The sequence below is a fragment of the Notolepis coatsorum genome (genome assembly GCF_963971535.1).
Source record: "Notolepis coatsorum genome assembly, chromosome: 2".
NCBI lineage: Eukaryota > Metazoa > Chordata > Actinopteri > Aulopiformes > Paralepididae > Notolepis > Notolepis coatsorum.
Genome location: NC_140166.1, coordinates 76,660,884 through 76,677,293, shown reverse-complemented (window position 1 = coordinate 76,677,293; position 16,410 = coordinate 76,660,884). Strand labels below are relative to the sequence as shown.

The 16,410-nt window shown below is 42.1% G+C and overlaps 1 protein-coding gene across 1 annotated transcript in view; it reads right to left on the bottom strand.

Moving 5' to 3' along the window:
- The window catches only part of asb7 (ankyrin repeat and SOCS box containing 7), a 42,172-nt gene that overhangs the window by 13,576 nt on the left and 12,186 nt on the right, over positions 1 to 16,410 (bottom strand). Inside the window, exon 4 of the mRNA XM_084307308.1 lies at positions 8,774 to 9,379. Coding sequence (XP_084163434.1) covers positions 8,774 to 9,379 — 606 coding nt within the window. The remainder of the gene's footprint in view (positions 1 to 8,773; positions 9,380 to 16,410) is intronic.

The window sequence follows — 16,410 nt, the reverse complement described above, 5'->3', positions numbered from 1 at the left end:
GATTGTCTTTACTCGCCAGAGTGGCGAGTGGTCTTCATGAATCACTCGCCAAACATAAAAAATACTCTCATTTGGCGAGTAAAATGGCCTAATTTCCTCCCCTGTACCCGGGTAATCGCGACGGCGATGCGATCACTAGGAATTATTCTTTTTGGAATACCTTCTGGCTAAGGTAAGGTATATTCTATGTCTATTTTACCGAACCTGAAACATGTTTTTGTAACGATCACAGTGTCGTGTTTTACCGGATGTAAAACATGCTCGACAAACACGATAGCAGTTTCTAGTTAAAACGACCCCCCCCCCCCCCCCTTGATGATTTTGTGAAGACACATATGTACATGGTATATACCTTTGATTTGGGAGTATTTGGGGTTTCAGGCGATCAACCAGAACGATTTGGGCTTATTGCATATAATGAGTCATATCTCACGATCTATGAAAAAATATTATTTTGGAAAGGGCAATGTTTAGCGTGTAATAGCCGTGTAATCTACAGTGTGTAGAAATGAACTGATTAGTCAGTAATGGACTATGAACAATGCCTGTCAAATGAGCCATACTGTTGTCTCCATAGCTAGAATACAGAACACACGATGCAAACATCGCTAAAATGGTTAATAATGCTGGCACCAGGTGGTACAGATGGGGAAAGTGGGTGGCGCCCAAAGAGTTAATACAATAATAATATATTTGATTTGTAGGGCGCTTTATAGTTGTGGAGCAAATCCCAAAGCGCTACATTGTAAAAGAACATAAAAGCTAGCAAGAGTAAAAAAAAAATAAAAAAAAAATTATTTTCTATGGGTGATTTCACACCAGCCTTGGAACCCTGGGCCGTATACCCCTTGGTGTGGTTCCTTTGGAACCCTGGGCTGTATACCCCTTAGTGTGGTTCCTTTGGAACCCTGGGCCGTATACCCCTTAGTGTGGTTCCTTTGGAACCCTGGGCCGTATACCCCTTAGTGTGGTTCCTTTGGAACCCTGGGCCGTATACCCCTTAGTGTGGTTCCTTTGGAACCCTGGGCCGTATACCCCTTGGTGTGGTTCCTTTGGAACCCTGGGCCGTATACCCCTTAGTGTGGTTCCTTTGGAACCCTGGACCGTATACCCCTTAGTGTGGTTCATTTGGAACCCTGGGCTGTATACCCCTTAGTGTGGTTCATTTGGAACCCTGGGCTGTATACCCCTTAGTGTGGTTCCTTTGGAACCCTGGGCTGTATACCCCATGGTGTGGTTCCTTTGGAACCCTGGGCTGTATACCCCATGGTGTGGTTCCTTTGGAACCCTGGGCCATATACCCCTGTGGTGTGGTTCCTTTGGAACCTTGGGCTGTATACCCCGTGGTGTGGTTCCTTTGGAACCCTGGGCTGTATACCCCGTGGTGTGGTTCCTTTGGAACCCTGGGCCATATACCCTGTGGTGCGGTTCCTTTGGAACCCTGGGCCATATACCCCGTGGTGTGGTTCCTTTGGAACCCTGGGCTGTATACCCTGTGGTATGGTTCCTTTGGAACCCTGGGCTGTATACCCTGTGCGTAATCCCATTTGCTGCAATAAAAATGATTGAAGTGAGATGAACAGACTTTATTTTATAGTGTAACGTTTTGCTACTTAAGCGTTAATTGAACGTTCAGTAGAGAGTGAGTGAGATGAACAGACTATTTTTTTGATTAGATAAAACAGGTTGACAAAGTTTTACTTTGCAGGTGAAAAAAGGTAATACATCGCAATATTAATATCGCAATACTCAGCATATCGCAATATATTTTGAATCGTATCGTGAGGCCTCTGGTGATTCCCACCCCTAGTAGTCAGTGTTGCGTTTGTAACAGGTCTTCAAAACGAGAGGAGTTATGTTATACAAATCTAGACGTATCTTTCTAGGATCATAGGAATAACACAGCCCGTCTGGAGCATTTAGGCTGCACTTCTTTCAGAATATAACCGAGGTAGAGGTATGATCTCATTAAGTGAATCTTATAGTCAAACACTTGCTCATAAATCTAGACAGAGATGTCCAAGACCAGAGGCGTGTGAAATGCGTGGATTCAGGGAATATTTCCTTCATCTTTTATTTTTTTTTTTTATATATAATTGGCGTTAAGGAGCACAGTCTCATATGAGCTGCACGTGCAACCACACCATTAATAACTCATTTTATTTGTATAGAGCTTTCACATGGGACTTTAAAAGCACTGTTCAGACCTGGGTAGTCCGACATGAGAAAAAACCTACAGGGCGCAACAGTGATATGTCTGTAAATGGTCTTCAAAAGAGCTGGCTGCCAGTCATCTTGTGTTGGAGATGAGTTAATCCACGGAGGTGTTCCTGTAATCAATAACCCGGCAGATACCTGATCCGGCGGAGCGTTAGGGGCTCTCTGAATGGGTCTGTCTGAAGCGCAGCAGAGCCCTTTGATATCTTTGATATCAAAGTACAGTGAGAAGTAGAGGAATGCAGGCATTGTGCCTCTCTAAATCATTGGTGCTTCAGGTAATGTGCTCTCCTGTTCCCAAACCCCAACCTGTGATTGTTCGACAGCTGAACACTGGTCATTATAACCTTGCGTTGGATATGTTCCCTCTCTCCCTCACTACATTTCTCTGAGGTTCCTCCTCCTCCTCTCGGCTTACAAGACGGCTCGGTCGCTTTTCGTGCGGAACTTGGAATCCGTTCCTTTCACCCAGACGACAGACTCCTTTTCATGTTGAACGGGCATTTGCTTTTTCCCTGTGACATAAACTACAAACTGTGTAACATCAACCACCGGCAGCGCGCACAAAAGAGACTCTTCAGACAAAGAGCTGTATATTAGGGATGAGTTAGAAAGAGACTCTTCAGACAAAGAGCTGTATATTAGGGATGAGTTAGAACTTTCTATTAGTCCTGCCAGTCTCCACATTCGATTTTCATGTCGGAGTCGAAAAAAAATATATAATTATTATTATAATTTTATTTTCAAATATTCGGTCTTAACCTCTTAACACTTCCAGTGCCACTGGTTAACATGGTAAAACGTGGTTGAATGCCACCACCCACTTCAATGATAGCATTGTGAACGCATAATCTCTGTCTTAAATTATGTGTCTAATCTGCCCGTCGCTTATCAATGACTTGTTTGCAGTCAACATTGTTGAAACGGATTTTTTTTTTTTTTTTATCGCTTCATTTCCGTTTTATAGCATTTTGAAAAGCCCTCATTTTCAAGGAAAATATAAAGATTCCGTGATAATCTGCATTTACTGGAATATTCTGGCACACACAAAAACGGTAATTTTTCGGCCTATTTATGAATCGTTTTCAAATAAACGCTAGATTATCGATAGTATATGTGTACTTATGCACGCTATAGAAGCGGGCTGAAATATCGATTATCTCATTTCCTGATCAGCTATCACAGCCACACACACACACATAGGGCAAATGCTGATATCTCTGTGAAAGCAGCTCTGATTATCCTAAAACTGGTCAAATAAATTCCTTACCTCAGATCAGATGTTATCCAAAAAGATTATTCCAATTCCTGATCGCCATTCCAAATATCGATCGTGTTTATTGATTCAGCGTTGGGTACTGTAAATACATAATCCACGCGTTTTCCGGGCCGGCGATCACAATCAGGGGAGGAAACTAACTTTTTGGCTTACCAGCCAACTGGCGGGTATCTGATTTTTTTTACCAGCCAAATAGATTTTTTACCAGACAAAAAAAATCGCTAATTGTGATAATTACTTCTTTGTACGTCTTCGTCTAAATTGATTTTCAATCATAGTAAATTAATCACACTGTCTCTACTCTTCAAAATATTACATCATTAAATCACATATTAACATGAAAGAGGGAACTATTCTGGACTGGGTTGGGCTGAACTTGGCAGTGAAAGATGCTGGGTTGGGCTGGTCTAGGTTATACTGAATGATGAATTGAAAATGAATTGAAAATGGGGGACCCTGATGTAAACAAGACGAAAGTCTTTCTCTGGTCTGCATCCCCTTAACAATTGCATGTATTGAGCCGTACTGTACTGTACCCATTCTGCAATCTGTTAAATAAAGTTTTCATTCATCACAGCTCAACTACTAGGAATGTGTGTCTGACTCTTAAGTGCAGGAAATATTCATCAGAAAGGGGGGACATGATGGAGGGAATGGAAAGAGCAGGTTTGACAGGAGCAGGGTTGAAGGGATTGATTGATTGAAAAGTTTATTAACAGATTGCAGAATGGGTACAGTACAGTTCAATACATACAATTGTTAAGGGGATGCAGACCAGAGAAAGACTTTCGTCTTGTTTACATCAGGGTCCCCCATTTTCAATTCATCATAACATATTGGAGTGTGGAGGAAGTGGACAAGGCATTAAGCAAACAGGACTGAAATGGGGGACCCTGATGTAAACAAGACTAAAGTCCTTCTCTGGTCTGCATCCCCTTAACAATTGTGTGTATTGAGCTGTACTGTATTGTACCCATTCTGCAATCTGTTAATAAAGTTTTCAATCAATCAATCAATACTGGGTTGGGCAGTGAAAGAACCAAGCATTTCACTGTAATGTAATAGCTAAATAAAACAACTTGAACTTGACTTGTTACATTTGCACTCTGGTTGTATGCCAAATGTATTCTGGTTGTACTGTACTTGTGCTGTAAGATGACAATACATTGGAACCGAATCGACAACGCTAGGGGTTCAGCGGGTGTATTCTGAATGCCAAATATGACAACATCACCGTTGTGAAGGGCATATGGGCGAGTGGTGATATGCTGGGAAACCCGGTAATAATAAAATGTCACTCGGCTGCATTTAAGCAAAGCCGCTCAGTATAGTCCACTATGTTGAATGCGCGTTATGGTAGCTTGTTACATGCTAGGTAGCTAGCCGGCTAATGTTGTTGACTTGTCATTCTCATCCGACTCGAAGGAGACGCGTCGCGTGCTGTTGTTCGCCCCCATGTCAGACCGCACCGATATCCGAAAGCGACGACTCTACATGCAATTATTTTCATCCACTCATGTGTTTTTGTAAGTTTGTCTACGTTGTCAAGCCGGCTGCCGGTGGCAGGAGTTTGTAGGTCTGCGCGCAGTCAGTGGTCTGTCCACTTCCCCTAGATGGGCGGCATCTTCTAGAAAACGAGTGTTCATTGGAGGAGCTTAGAGCGCATCTGTACAACGATGATGTTCATTGGTTATGGTCTGATTATTATGTGGCGCAAATGGGAGGAATCAAGGGGGGAGTCAGAGTTCGGTTTGTGTCAGTGAGCGAATCAGCAGATTGCAGAATGATTTTTTTGTTTTGTTTTGTAATTACTAGTACTCGCCAGACTGGCGAGTGCTCTTCATGAATTACTCGCCAAACGTAAAAAATACTCGCAATTGGCGAGTAAAGTGGCCTAATTTCCTCCCCTGATCACAATGGATTCTTCAGTTGGCTTGACGGAAAAGTAAAGAGGAAACTGCCCCCCTGCCCCCCCCCCCCCCCCCCCTTCATCAGTCTAAAGTAATGGGGTGCAGTTACACAGGGAGAGACCGATAGGGGGCGGTATCTTCCCAATTGAGCTCAGAGAGAGTCTGCAACACTAACCTGAGGCTCGATTGATGAAATATGAATTCAAATCGCCAATAAAAAAAAATACGACAAACAAACGCTATATAGCGTTGGCGGCACTCAACGGTCGGCATGAACTAACAACAAAACGCGTGGCTGGCACTCAAAGTGTTAAGCCTGAGCCCTATTTTCTGAAAATCCACCTAAAATACATACCTAAGTAGATGGAAGATTGCTCCACTTCTACAATGTCCATTTGAATGTTCTCGGTATCTAGGGACATCTATGGACCTCAGGGAATGTATTCCCAGTGTCAGAAATAGTGTGTCTATTACTAGGCTTGCTTAAATTGTGATGAAACAAAGGAGAATATGAATTATGATTTTTCTTTGCATCTTTGACAGTGAATAACACCATGCTAAAAATGACCGGACATGAAAAACTGCCACTGAGCTCGTTCAGTACCTTATTGAGATCACGTGTACAAAATCTAAGGAAATTAATAAAGGGAAGATGATTAAACCGAAGGTTCTGTAGATACAGTACTGAATTCTGCCATCCAGACCCATGCAATTTGAAATATTATTATAGAATATAGAATATGAGGCCTATAAATTACCTTATTATAGCGATGTTGCACATCTATGGATTGGGCCAAATCTACACGTTCCAATGACAGTTCAATTTGGATTTAGTATCACCAGGTGTGCATGAAGAACCGAGAATGAAATCTACTGTATTTACAGTCAGCTTTTTATTTTTGAGACAGCTCCGCCATTTTGAAACCGATTTCAACAGGGATGGTTGCTAAATGTTCACAGAAGGGAGACAAACTAACTGCGCTCCAAACTATGCCAATAACGTTCAGTTTTGTGGTATATAATACAGAGAAATAAGATAAATAAAAAATATGAATCAGGAAGTAATTTCCTTCCAGAAAGCTGGAGAATCCTAGGAGATGTAGTTTTTCGAAATTTCAACGCACATTGAAAGCCCCGTCTTTCTGTCATCAAAATGACTACAGCAAAATGGCCACTCGGATTTATTTCCGGTAAAAATTTGCGATCTATTGAATACAATTCCTAAACTCATATTTCATTAATAACAATTTAACCTATTGGTAAACAAACTTATAGCTGAACGTATACACTATGACTGCTGTTGTGACATGGTTAGGATGTTTACTGTTGGAGATACATTTGGGGGAAAAAAACGCTACTTATATTGATACAGTCTGGAGAGATTGATTTATGACGTGATGTCGGGCTTAACTCATTCTGCGCCACCTATTAGTCGGGGCCCGCTGTAGCTACGCCACGCTTTAAACAATAGGAGTGAGTCACCTTGTTTGTAGAGCTATAACTATATTCTATATTATAGCTATGGATACAATACTATGGCCCATTTGACATCACCTATCTATCGTTCAATATGTGAAAAAGAATACATTTTTCGATCCATACGTTCCTGTGTTATACCGTGGTGAATATAAGTATGGTTTTAGAGCGGTCTAGGGTAATTCATGAAATGCTGAGTTATAGCCCTATACGTCAATTTCACTATATATATGTTGCCGTTTCTTGCCTGTACACGCTATTATTCCAAAATCAAATCTATATCATAGGTATTATGTTCCATCATGAATGCATGAAAAGGGGGGGGGGGGGGTCGTTTCTGATTATTTGATCAGTAACGGCATTCGTACACTAAAAACGGTCATCAGCCCGATCAGCATAAAAGCATTGCAGGATCAAGCTAAAATTTACGTCAGATCGTTCTACCCGTGATCGGGAGTATTCCAAAAATAATGTTCCAATTGTTTGATCGCCATCTGGTACATCCAATGTCCATTTGGTCCACGGCATAACACACCACAACATATGGATCTGGGATATTTGCGCACTTCAATGGAACCGGGAGAACGGCTGCCCTCGCCCGACAAGGAAACATGAAACCGGAGACGTTTGGCCATTACACAGGCCAAGATACAAGGTTACAAAGGGTGCTCGATACCGCCGCCTAGCGGGATGCGGCCGGTATTGCTCTTTGGCAACCTCAGACTCATTCCCTATGGTAACACAGAGGTCCGTGGATGAATAATGAATACAAATATCGAATAAAGGAATAAACTACCAAAACCTGAGAAATATCAGGTCTGGCGCCCAACGCATGGCGAGTTAACCCGGGATATCTCAAGTCTGGCGCCGAATGTGTTAAGAGGTTAAGAACAGTAGACTATTCGAAAATGATTTTAGTCAGTCATGCACATCCCTAATATACATCCAGTTGGAGTTTTCAGAGGACCGACGTCGTCGAGTTTCATTACCTAAGGACTGGACATGGGGAGTGGAAGAGATGTTCTAGAACATCGACGACCCAAATGGGTTTGGCTCGACTGTACAACTGCTGTGGGCCGCCAACAGGTCTTAGTATGGTTGTTTGCATGACCGCTTCAAATATAGCCTACGAGCACAATGTTATTGTAATCAATAAAATGCTGAAAATGCTCATCCCTACATGTGGCTCCTAGTGAGGATCAGGTATAGCAATCACCAGTGTTTCCCATATACAGTACATTTTCTAATAAAAACCGGGCGTGGGCTTGTTCAGGCAAATAATGGCCGGTGCCAAATAAAAGGCCAGGTAAAAAGAAATTCAATTCAAAGGCTCAAATCAGGTGGTAAACCAGAGTATCACACAGGAACCACTGGTGGCCCCAAGAAGAACGGTGGCGGCTGGTAACAGCAGGCTGGCTGTGACGCCGTTCTCTCAATATAAGCCATTTGCCAGCTTGCAACATACCATTGTAGGAGCTTTGGCACCAATATTACATTGAAAGATGGCATATTGGGAGTCAAAGTAGAAGCAGAGCAATCTGTCCTAAATGAAGGAAACTACACACGAGCACATTCTGGCCAAGCTGCCAATTAAGCTAACTTGTTCGACTTGCAAACTAATGCTAACAGCTTAGGTTAGCATAGCCAGAGTGCGCTCTCAGGCAGATGTGAGGCGACACTGTTCATTAGCCTCCATTTAGGAAACATTGCTATAATAATACAATAGTTTAACCACTAGAGTACACAGGTTTACCATTTTACAGATTAACCGTTTAACACCCGTTTATATCTTAACCACTTCTAAAAACCTGTTCAACTACGACAGCGTTCCATCTTTCCCTCATCGTTGAACCTTAGAAGGCCTGCAGGGAACACAGGGGGCGGGACTTACTGGTGACCTCCTGCAGGAAGTCCAGGCAGGGCCGGCTGGCCCCCGACATGCTCCCCGACACGGCCACCGGCGTCTGGCCCTCGTAGTTCCTGGTGTTGGTGTCGGCGCCGTACGCGTAGAGCATCTGGGCGCAGAGCACGTCGTCCCGCAGCGCCGACAGATGCAGCGGCGTCTGCCCGTCCTCCAGGCGGCCCAGGTTGGTGTCGGCGCCCCGCTGCAGGAACATGCGGCAGTACGAGTGGTTCCCCTTGATGACGGCGTAGCGCAGGAGGAAGCCGTTCTGAATGTCGATGTTGGCACTGTGGTCCAGCAGGATGCGCACGCAGCTGGAGCGCTCGCGGATGATGGCGAGCTGCAGCGGCGTGGTGCCCTTGTCGCTGAGCGGGTCCACCTCTGCGCGGAACTCCAGCAGGAGGCGCACGAACGAGTCCCGGCCGTAGTGCGCCGCCACGTGCAGCGGCGTCCAGCCGTCGTTGCTCTTGGCGTTGATGATGTCGCTGCGGAACTCCGACTCCAGCATCAGCCGGGCGATGCGGGCCCTGCCGTGCATGGCGGCGTAGTGGAGCGCCGTGAAGCCGCCGATGAAGTCCTTCACCGTGGGGTCGGCTGGAGGGCAGAGGGCAGAGGTTATTTAACGAGGACATTTACATTTAGCTGATGCTTTTATCCAAAGCAACTTACAAGTTCTGTACGACAAGTCTTACAGCTGAGTAACAATGTTCATCGAGTGTTGAGTGCATAGTAGTAGAGACATTAGTATAGTAGGCAGTAATATTAAGAAGATTAATTAGTGGAAGAATGCATGATAGACAGTAGAAGAAAGTAAGAAGGTTAGTGTTTTTTTCTTCTTTCATTTCTAATGCTTCCACATTGCTAATGCAAACTCAATGTTTCATGGAGGGGAGGGTTGGCTGGTGATTTGGCTATTTTGCTATTGCAGTGGCTGTTTGGTAAATCAAAAGACAGAGTGTAGATAATAATGTTCATGAGGTGGGTTTAAAATGACGACAACTGAAATTAACTAAATGTGTAAATAATTTGGCAATTTACAAAAAAGGTCATTTCAATACAGTTCTTATTGTTTTCAAGCAGCATTTACCCACCATGTGACAGCAATATGACTTATGTTTACATAATAAGGTACTAATGAAAACAGGGCAATAGGTCCAGTGAAGCCGTTCAGAGAGAAGTCTAAAAGAATATTTTCCATGATATCAATCCACCTCTAACCCCAAACCACAAGTTCCACTCTAATTGCAACAATGTGCAGAAAACCAAAACAACGATGACGTTGGAGCTGGAGAAAGGCTCTTGTTGTTAGGTGTTAGAAGAATAAGTAAGAATAAGTGTTAGAAAGGGCGGCTGGGTGGCGCAGCGGTCTAAGCGCTCGTCACCAACGTGTGAGACACCGGTATCGAATCCGTGTAATAAGTGTTAGAATAAGTGTTAGAATAAGTAAGAAGTGTTAGAATAAGTAAGAACAATTGTTAGAATAATAATATTTTAAGTAAGAATACGTGATAGAATAAGTAAGAATACGTGATAGAATAAGTAAGAATACGTGATAGAATAAGTAAGAATACGTGATAGAATAAGTAAGAATACGTGATAGAATAAGTAAGAATACGTGATAGAATAAGTAAGAATACGTGATAGAATAAGTAAGAATAAGTGTTAGAATAAGTAAGAATACGTGTTAGAATAAGTGTTAGAATAAGTGTTAGAATAAGTGTTAGAATAAGTAAGAATACGTGTTAGAATAAGTGTTAGAATAAGTGTTAGAATAAGTGTTAGAATAAGTGTTAGAATAAGTCTTAGAATAAGTGTTAGAATAAGTGTTAGAATAAGTGTTAGAATAAGTAAGAATAAGTAAGAATAGGTGTTAGAATAAGTGTTAGAATAAGTAAGAATACGTGTTAGAATAAGTAAGAATAAGTGTTAGAATAAGTAAGAATAAGTGTTAGAATAAGTAAGAATACGTGTTAGAATAAGTAAGAATACGTGTTAGAATAAGTAAGAATAGGTGTTAGAATAAGTGTTAGAATAAGTAAGAAGTGTTAGAATAAGTAAGAATAATTGTTAGAATAATAATATTTTAAGTAAGAATACATGATAGAATAAGTAAGAATACGTGATAGAATAAGTAAGAATACGTGTTAGAATAAGTGTTAGAATAAGTAAGAATACGTGTTAGAATAAGTGTTAGAATAAGTAAGAATACGTGTTAGAATAAGTGTTAGAATAAGTAAGAATACGTGTTAGAATAAGTAAGAATACGTGTTAGAATAAGTGTTAGAATAAGTAAGAATACGTGTTAGAATAAGTGTTAGAATAAGTAAGAATACGTGTTAGAATAAGTGTTAGAATAAGTAAGAATACGTGATAGAATAAGTAAGAATACGTGTTAGAATAAGTGTTAGAATAAGTAAGAATACGTGTTAGAATAAGTAAGAATACGTGTTAGAATAAGTGTTAGAATAAGTAAGAATAGGTGTTAGAATAAGTGTTAGAATAAGTAAGAATAGGTGTTAGAATAAGTGTTAGAATAAGTGTTAGAATAAGTGATAGAATAAGTGTTAGAATAAGTAAGAATACGTGTTAGAATAAGTAAGAATACGTGTTAGAATAAGTAAGAATAGGTGTTAGAATAAGTGTTAGAATAAGTGTTAGAATAAGTGATAGAATAAGTGTTAGAATAAGTGTTAGAATAAGTGATAGAATAAGTAAGAATAAGTGATAGAATAAGTAAGAATAAGTGATAGAATAAGTAAGAATAAGTGTTAGAATAATAATAATATTTTAAGTAAGAATACGTGTTAGAATAATAATAATATTTTAAGTAAGAATAAGTGATAGAATAAGAATGAATAAGTGTTAGAATAAGTCAGAATACATGTTAGAATAAGTAAGAATATGTGTTAGAATAAGGAAGAATAAGTGTAAGAATTAATAAGATGGTTTGTGCGTTTCCACAGATTTGATCTGCAGTGACTATTTCGGCAGAGATGACCGCCAGCCACAGAAGAGAAGACACCCTTTCTAAACACCTTTTCCCCTTGAGAAATCTGCCATACAAAGAGTGTAGAGAGAGACCTGCTGGAATCAACTATATGACTATTCTATAATTAACTATATGCCTACTCCCCTGCCCCCTCCCCATCGTAGAGCAGTCGTCTCATAATAGGAAGGTTCCCGGTTTGATTCCCGGGCAGCATGTCGAAGTGTCCTTGAGCAAGCCACTTAACCCCCAACTGCTCCCGATGAGCAGGTCGGCACCTTGCATGGTCGCCTCCGCCGTCGGTGTGTGAATGTGTGAGTGAATGGGTAAGATGGGAGGAACAAAACAAAAAAAGCTATATAAATGCACCATTTACCATTTATATAAAGTCGTAACTACTATGAAGTGGGACTCACTAAAAGTGTTGTATCTCATGTCCAATGGGCAATTGAGGCAGGCCATGAGGTCCAATGAGGTCAAGGTTAGGGTCAAGGTAGGGGTGGGTTTATACATGAAATACTAAGTTTTTAAGGAGTCCCATTATGAAATAAGAGCCTTGAGCAGCTTCACAACTGAATATCTAACAACCCTCTATCACAGAGATCCACACAGACATTAACTGGAGTGCAGATGAGAAAATGGTTTGACACTTCCAAACTGGTAGTGTACTGCCCTCTAGTGTTGGTGGTGAGGTAGACCTTGATCGTGTCGTTTAATTCAACTTCATTAGGAGTTCTCACAGTGTGGCATTGGTCTCATATGAAAATGAGGTTCCTTAGTTGAATTAAATATCAATCAAGTTGAATTAAATATAGATAATAATATTAAATATAAATAATAATGTGCCAACCACCGATTTATGGACTTTGCATGCACTAGCTCACAAGAGCATGTGTTGGAATGTTGGAATTAGGTGTTGTTTTTGCACTCCGTCATACTGTTATATTAAGAACCGGTAGCCTACAGTGGGAACCATTTGCAGTTTTTCTATGTATTGTACTGTATGCAGTGGGATCACAGGAATTCATGGGGGGTCATTGGGGAACACAAGTTATAACATGAAATGTATGGCTGGAAGCAACAATGACATGGAACAACAATATATCATGCAGTGAACTGGTGCAAAAAGATAAAATACAAATTATAGGATTATTCTGAATGAGTCGAATAAAAATGTGTGATGCACGAGAATAATTTAATTATCGAATGGCAGCCCTTAAAAATCATAACTGCATAGAATCTGTGAGATCCCTGGTGATTTATACGCCTAATCAAAATACAGGCTACAACTAGGGATGCACGATAATTATCGGGCCGATATCAGCAATTATGACGTCATCCCGATAAACTCGATAACGTTATTGATAGCTCCGATAACATAATACATTTTTTGGTTAAAAGAAATCCGGTGTGGGTGGATTTGGATGAAGGGCGCTTGTTTTTATTATAGCCTCCTCCCGTTTTGGCAGTACTGTGGTAAAACTGATAGCGTGTGGTTTAGGAACAGGGAGTTTTACACAAATCCAGCGCTCCCTTTCTTGGCTGTGACGTAGTCACGTTACATTCGGAGACAGACAGTCGATCTGCCAATTACGTCCCACGGCTTGCACCCACCTCTTCTTCTTACCACCAATCAGAAGCTCTCGTTCGTTTATTTACCTCCGGATTGTCAGCCATTACTCTACTCGGAGCTAACGTTATCTCCCCGCCAGCCACATTGACAAGTACCAGCGCTTATACATTACTGGCAAATGTCTTGTTGCACTTGTGGCAACGAGCGTTGTCAGCATCGACTTTAGTAAAATAGACCCAGACTTTTGAACATTTCGTTCTGTCCGCCATTATGAGAGCAGAGCTGTCTGTACTCGGTGTGTGTGTGTGTGAGTGAGTGTGTGTGTGTGTGTGGGAGGGGAAGAGAGGAGAGAGCAGGCAGCCCGCTCCCCGCGCAGGCAGAGAGACACAGAGGCAGGAGAGATATAGACAACGGCCAACAAGATTAGTTTGCGACGTTTAAATTCCTCAAAAAAAACCTCCATAATTTCTCGAGTACCGATAGCAGTACCGCTGACGTCGGAGCTTATAAATACTAAAAAAAAAAAAAAAAAAATGATAAAAATAATATATATATATATATATATATATATACAGTTAAAAAAAATATTATAATACAATAAATATCGGTTATCGGTATCGGCTTGAGGAGCATAAAGTTATCGGTATCGGTGTCAAAATCAATATCGTGCATCCCTAGCTACAACTATGAACACTGAAACGTTTAACATGCAACTCCTTCAATTCAAAAGAACACCTCTGACCTCCATGCTCCAGAAAGACCTTCTATTCAAAAAGAAAGCCCAGCTGACCTCCAGAAAGACCCTTCTATCCAAAAGAACTCCTCTCTGACCTCCATGCTCCAGAAAGACCTTTTTTTTTTATATCGTTATGCCAATTCCCAATCTCCTTCCTGGTCGCTGCGCACTTACCCCCCACAGTCGTCTGGGAGAGTGGAGGCTATCACGTGCTTCCTCCGACACACGTCTAGCCAATCAACCGCTCCTTTTCACCTGGCAGCGCGGACTCTCACTGAGAGGGTGTAACGTGTGGAAGGATCACACTACCCCCCTTAGATCCTATCCGCGCTGAGCAGGCGCCCCGACCGAACTGTAGGAGTCGCTGTTTACAACGACCCGGACCCACCCCTCCAGCTTTCCCACCCTCTAATACTGCCAATTGTATTAGTGTGAATGGCCAGCCAAGCTGGTGACAACGCCGGGAGCTGGATTCGAACAGGCGAATCCAGCGTCTCCGGCGTTGGTGACGAACGCAATCTCCGCTATGCCACCTGACCGCGACCAGAAAGATCTATTCAAAAAGAAAGCCCAGCTGACCTCCAGAAAGACCCTTCTATCCAAAATAACTCCTCTCTGACCTCCATGCTACAGAAAGACCCTTCGATCCAACAGAACACCTCTCTGACCTCCATGCAGCAGAGACCCTTCTATCCAACAGAACACCTCTCTGAGCTCCATGCTCCAGAGACCCTTATATCCACCAGAACACCTCTCTGACCTCCATGCTCCAGAGACCCTTCTATCCAACAGAACACCTCTCTGACCTCCATGCAGCAGAGACCCTTCTATCCAAAAGAACACCTCTGACCTCCATGCTCCAGAAAGACCTTCTATTCAAAAAGAAAGCCCAGCTGACCTCCAGAAAGACCCTTCTATCCAACAGAACACCTCTCTGAGCTCCATGCTCCAGAAAGACCCTTCTATCCAACAGAACACCTCTCTGACCTCCATGCAGCAGAGACCCTTCTATCCAACAGAACACCTCTCTGAGCTCCATGCTCCAGAGACCCTTCTATCCAACAGAACACCTCTCTGAGCTCCATGCTCCAGAGACCCTTCAATCCAACAGAACACCTCTCTGACCTCCATGCAGCAGAGACCCTTCTATCCAACAGAACACCTCTCTGAGCTCCATGCTCCAGAGACCCTTCAATCCAACAGAACACCTCTCTGACCTCCATGCAGCAGAGACCCTTCTATCCAACAGAACACCTCTCTGAGCTCCATGCAGCAGACCCTTCTATCCAACAGAACACCTCTCTGAGCTCCATGCAGCAGAGACCCTTCTATCCAACAGAACACCTCTGACCTCCATGCAGCAGAGACCCTTCTATCCAACAGAACACCTCTCTGAGCTCCATGCAGCAGAGACCCTTCTATCCAACAGAACACCTCTCTGAGCTCCATGCAGCAGAGACCCTTCTATCCAACAGAACACCTCTGACCTCCATGCAGCAGAGAACCCGCATTTCATTGTATACCTGTATGCCGTGACAATTAAAACTCTTGACTTGACTTGACCCTTCTATCCAACAGAACACCTCTCTGAGCTCCATGCAGCAGAGACCCTTCTATCCAACAGAACACCTCTCTGAGCTCCATGCTCCAGAGACCCTTCTATCCAACAGAACACCTCTCTGAGCTCCATGCTCCAGAGACCCTTCTATCCAACAGAACACCTCTCTGAGCTCCATGCTCCAGAGACCCTTCTATCCAACAGAACACCTCTCTGACCTCCATGCAGCAGAGACCCTTCTATCCAACAGAACACCTCTGACCTCCATGCAGCAGAGACCCTTCTATCCAACAGAACACCTCTCTGAGCTCCATGCTCCAGAGACCCTTCTATCCAACAGAAAGCCTCTCTGAGCTCTAGGGCTGTCTTAAATACTTCGAAGCTTCGTTCGATGGGCATGGGATTCGAATATGAAAATAAAATGTGATTATTAAAAAATACAAAATAATAAGTGATTTTTTTTGTGCTAAATCAACTCTGCCTCTCTTTGTTAACTACAACAAGCAATGCTGTTTGTTATTTAAGAGGTCGGACTCTGCACTGACAGATTTGTGTTCATTGTGCTGCTTTTATAAAGCCTCAAATGACTGTTTACAATATTTCATGAAAGCAAGTGTTTTGTTTGTCTAAGATTTAAAAATGTTTAAACTTTACAGCACTGACAAAGTTGAACAAAGTGCTGTACAAGTCCCACAACAAAAAAATATAAAAAAATATATATATAATTTTTATCAATATATATATTTTTTTTATCTTGAAGCTTCGAATTAAA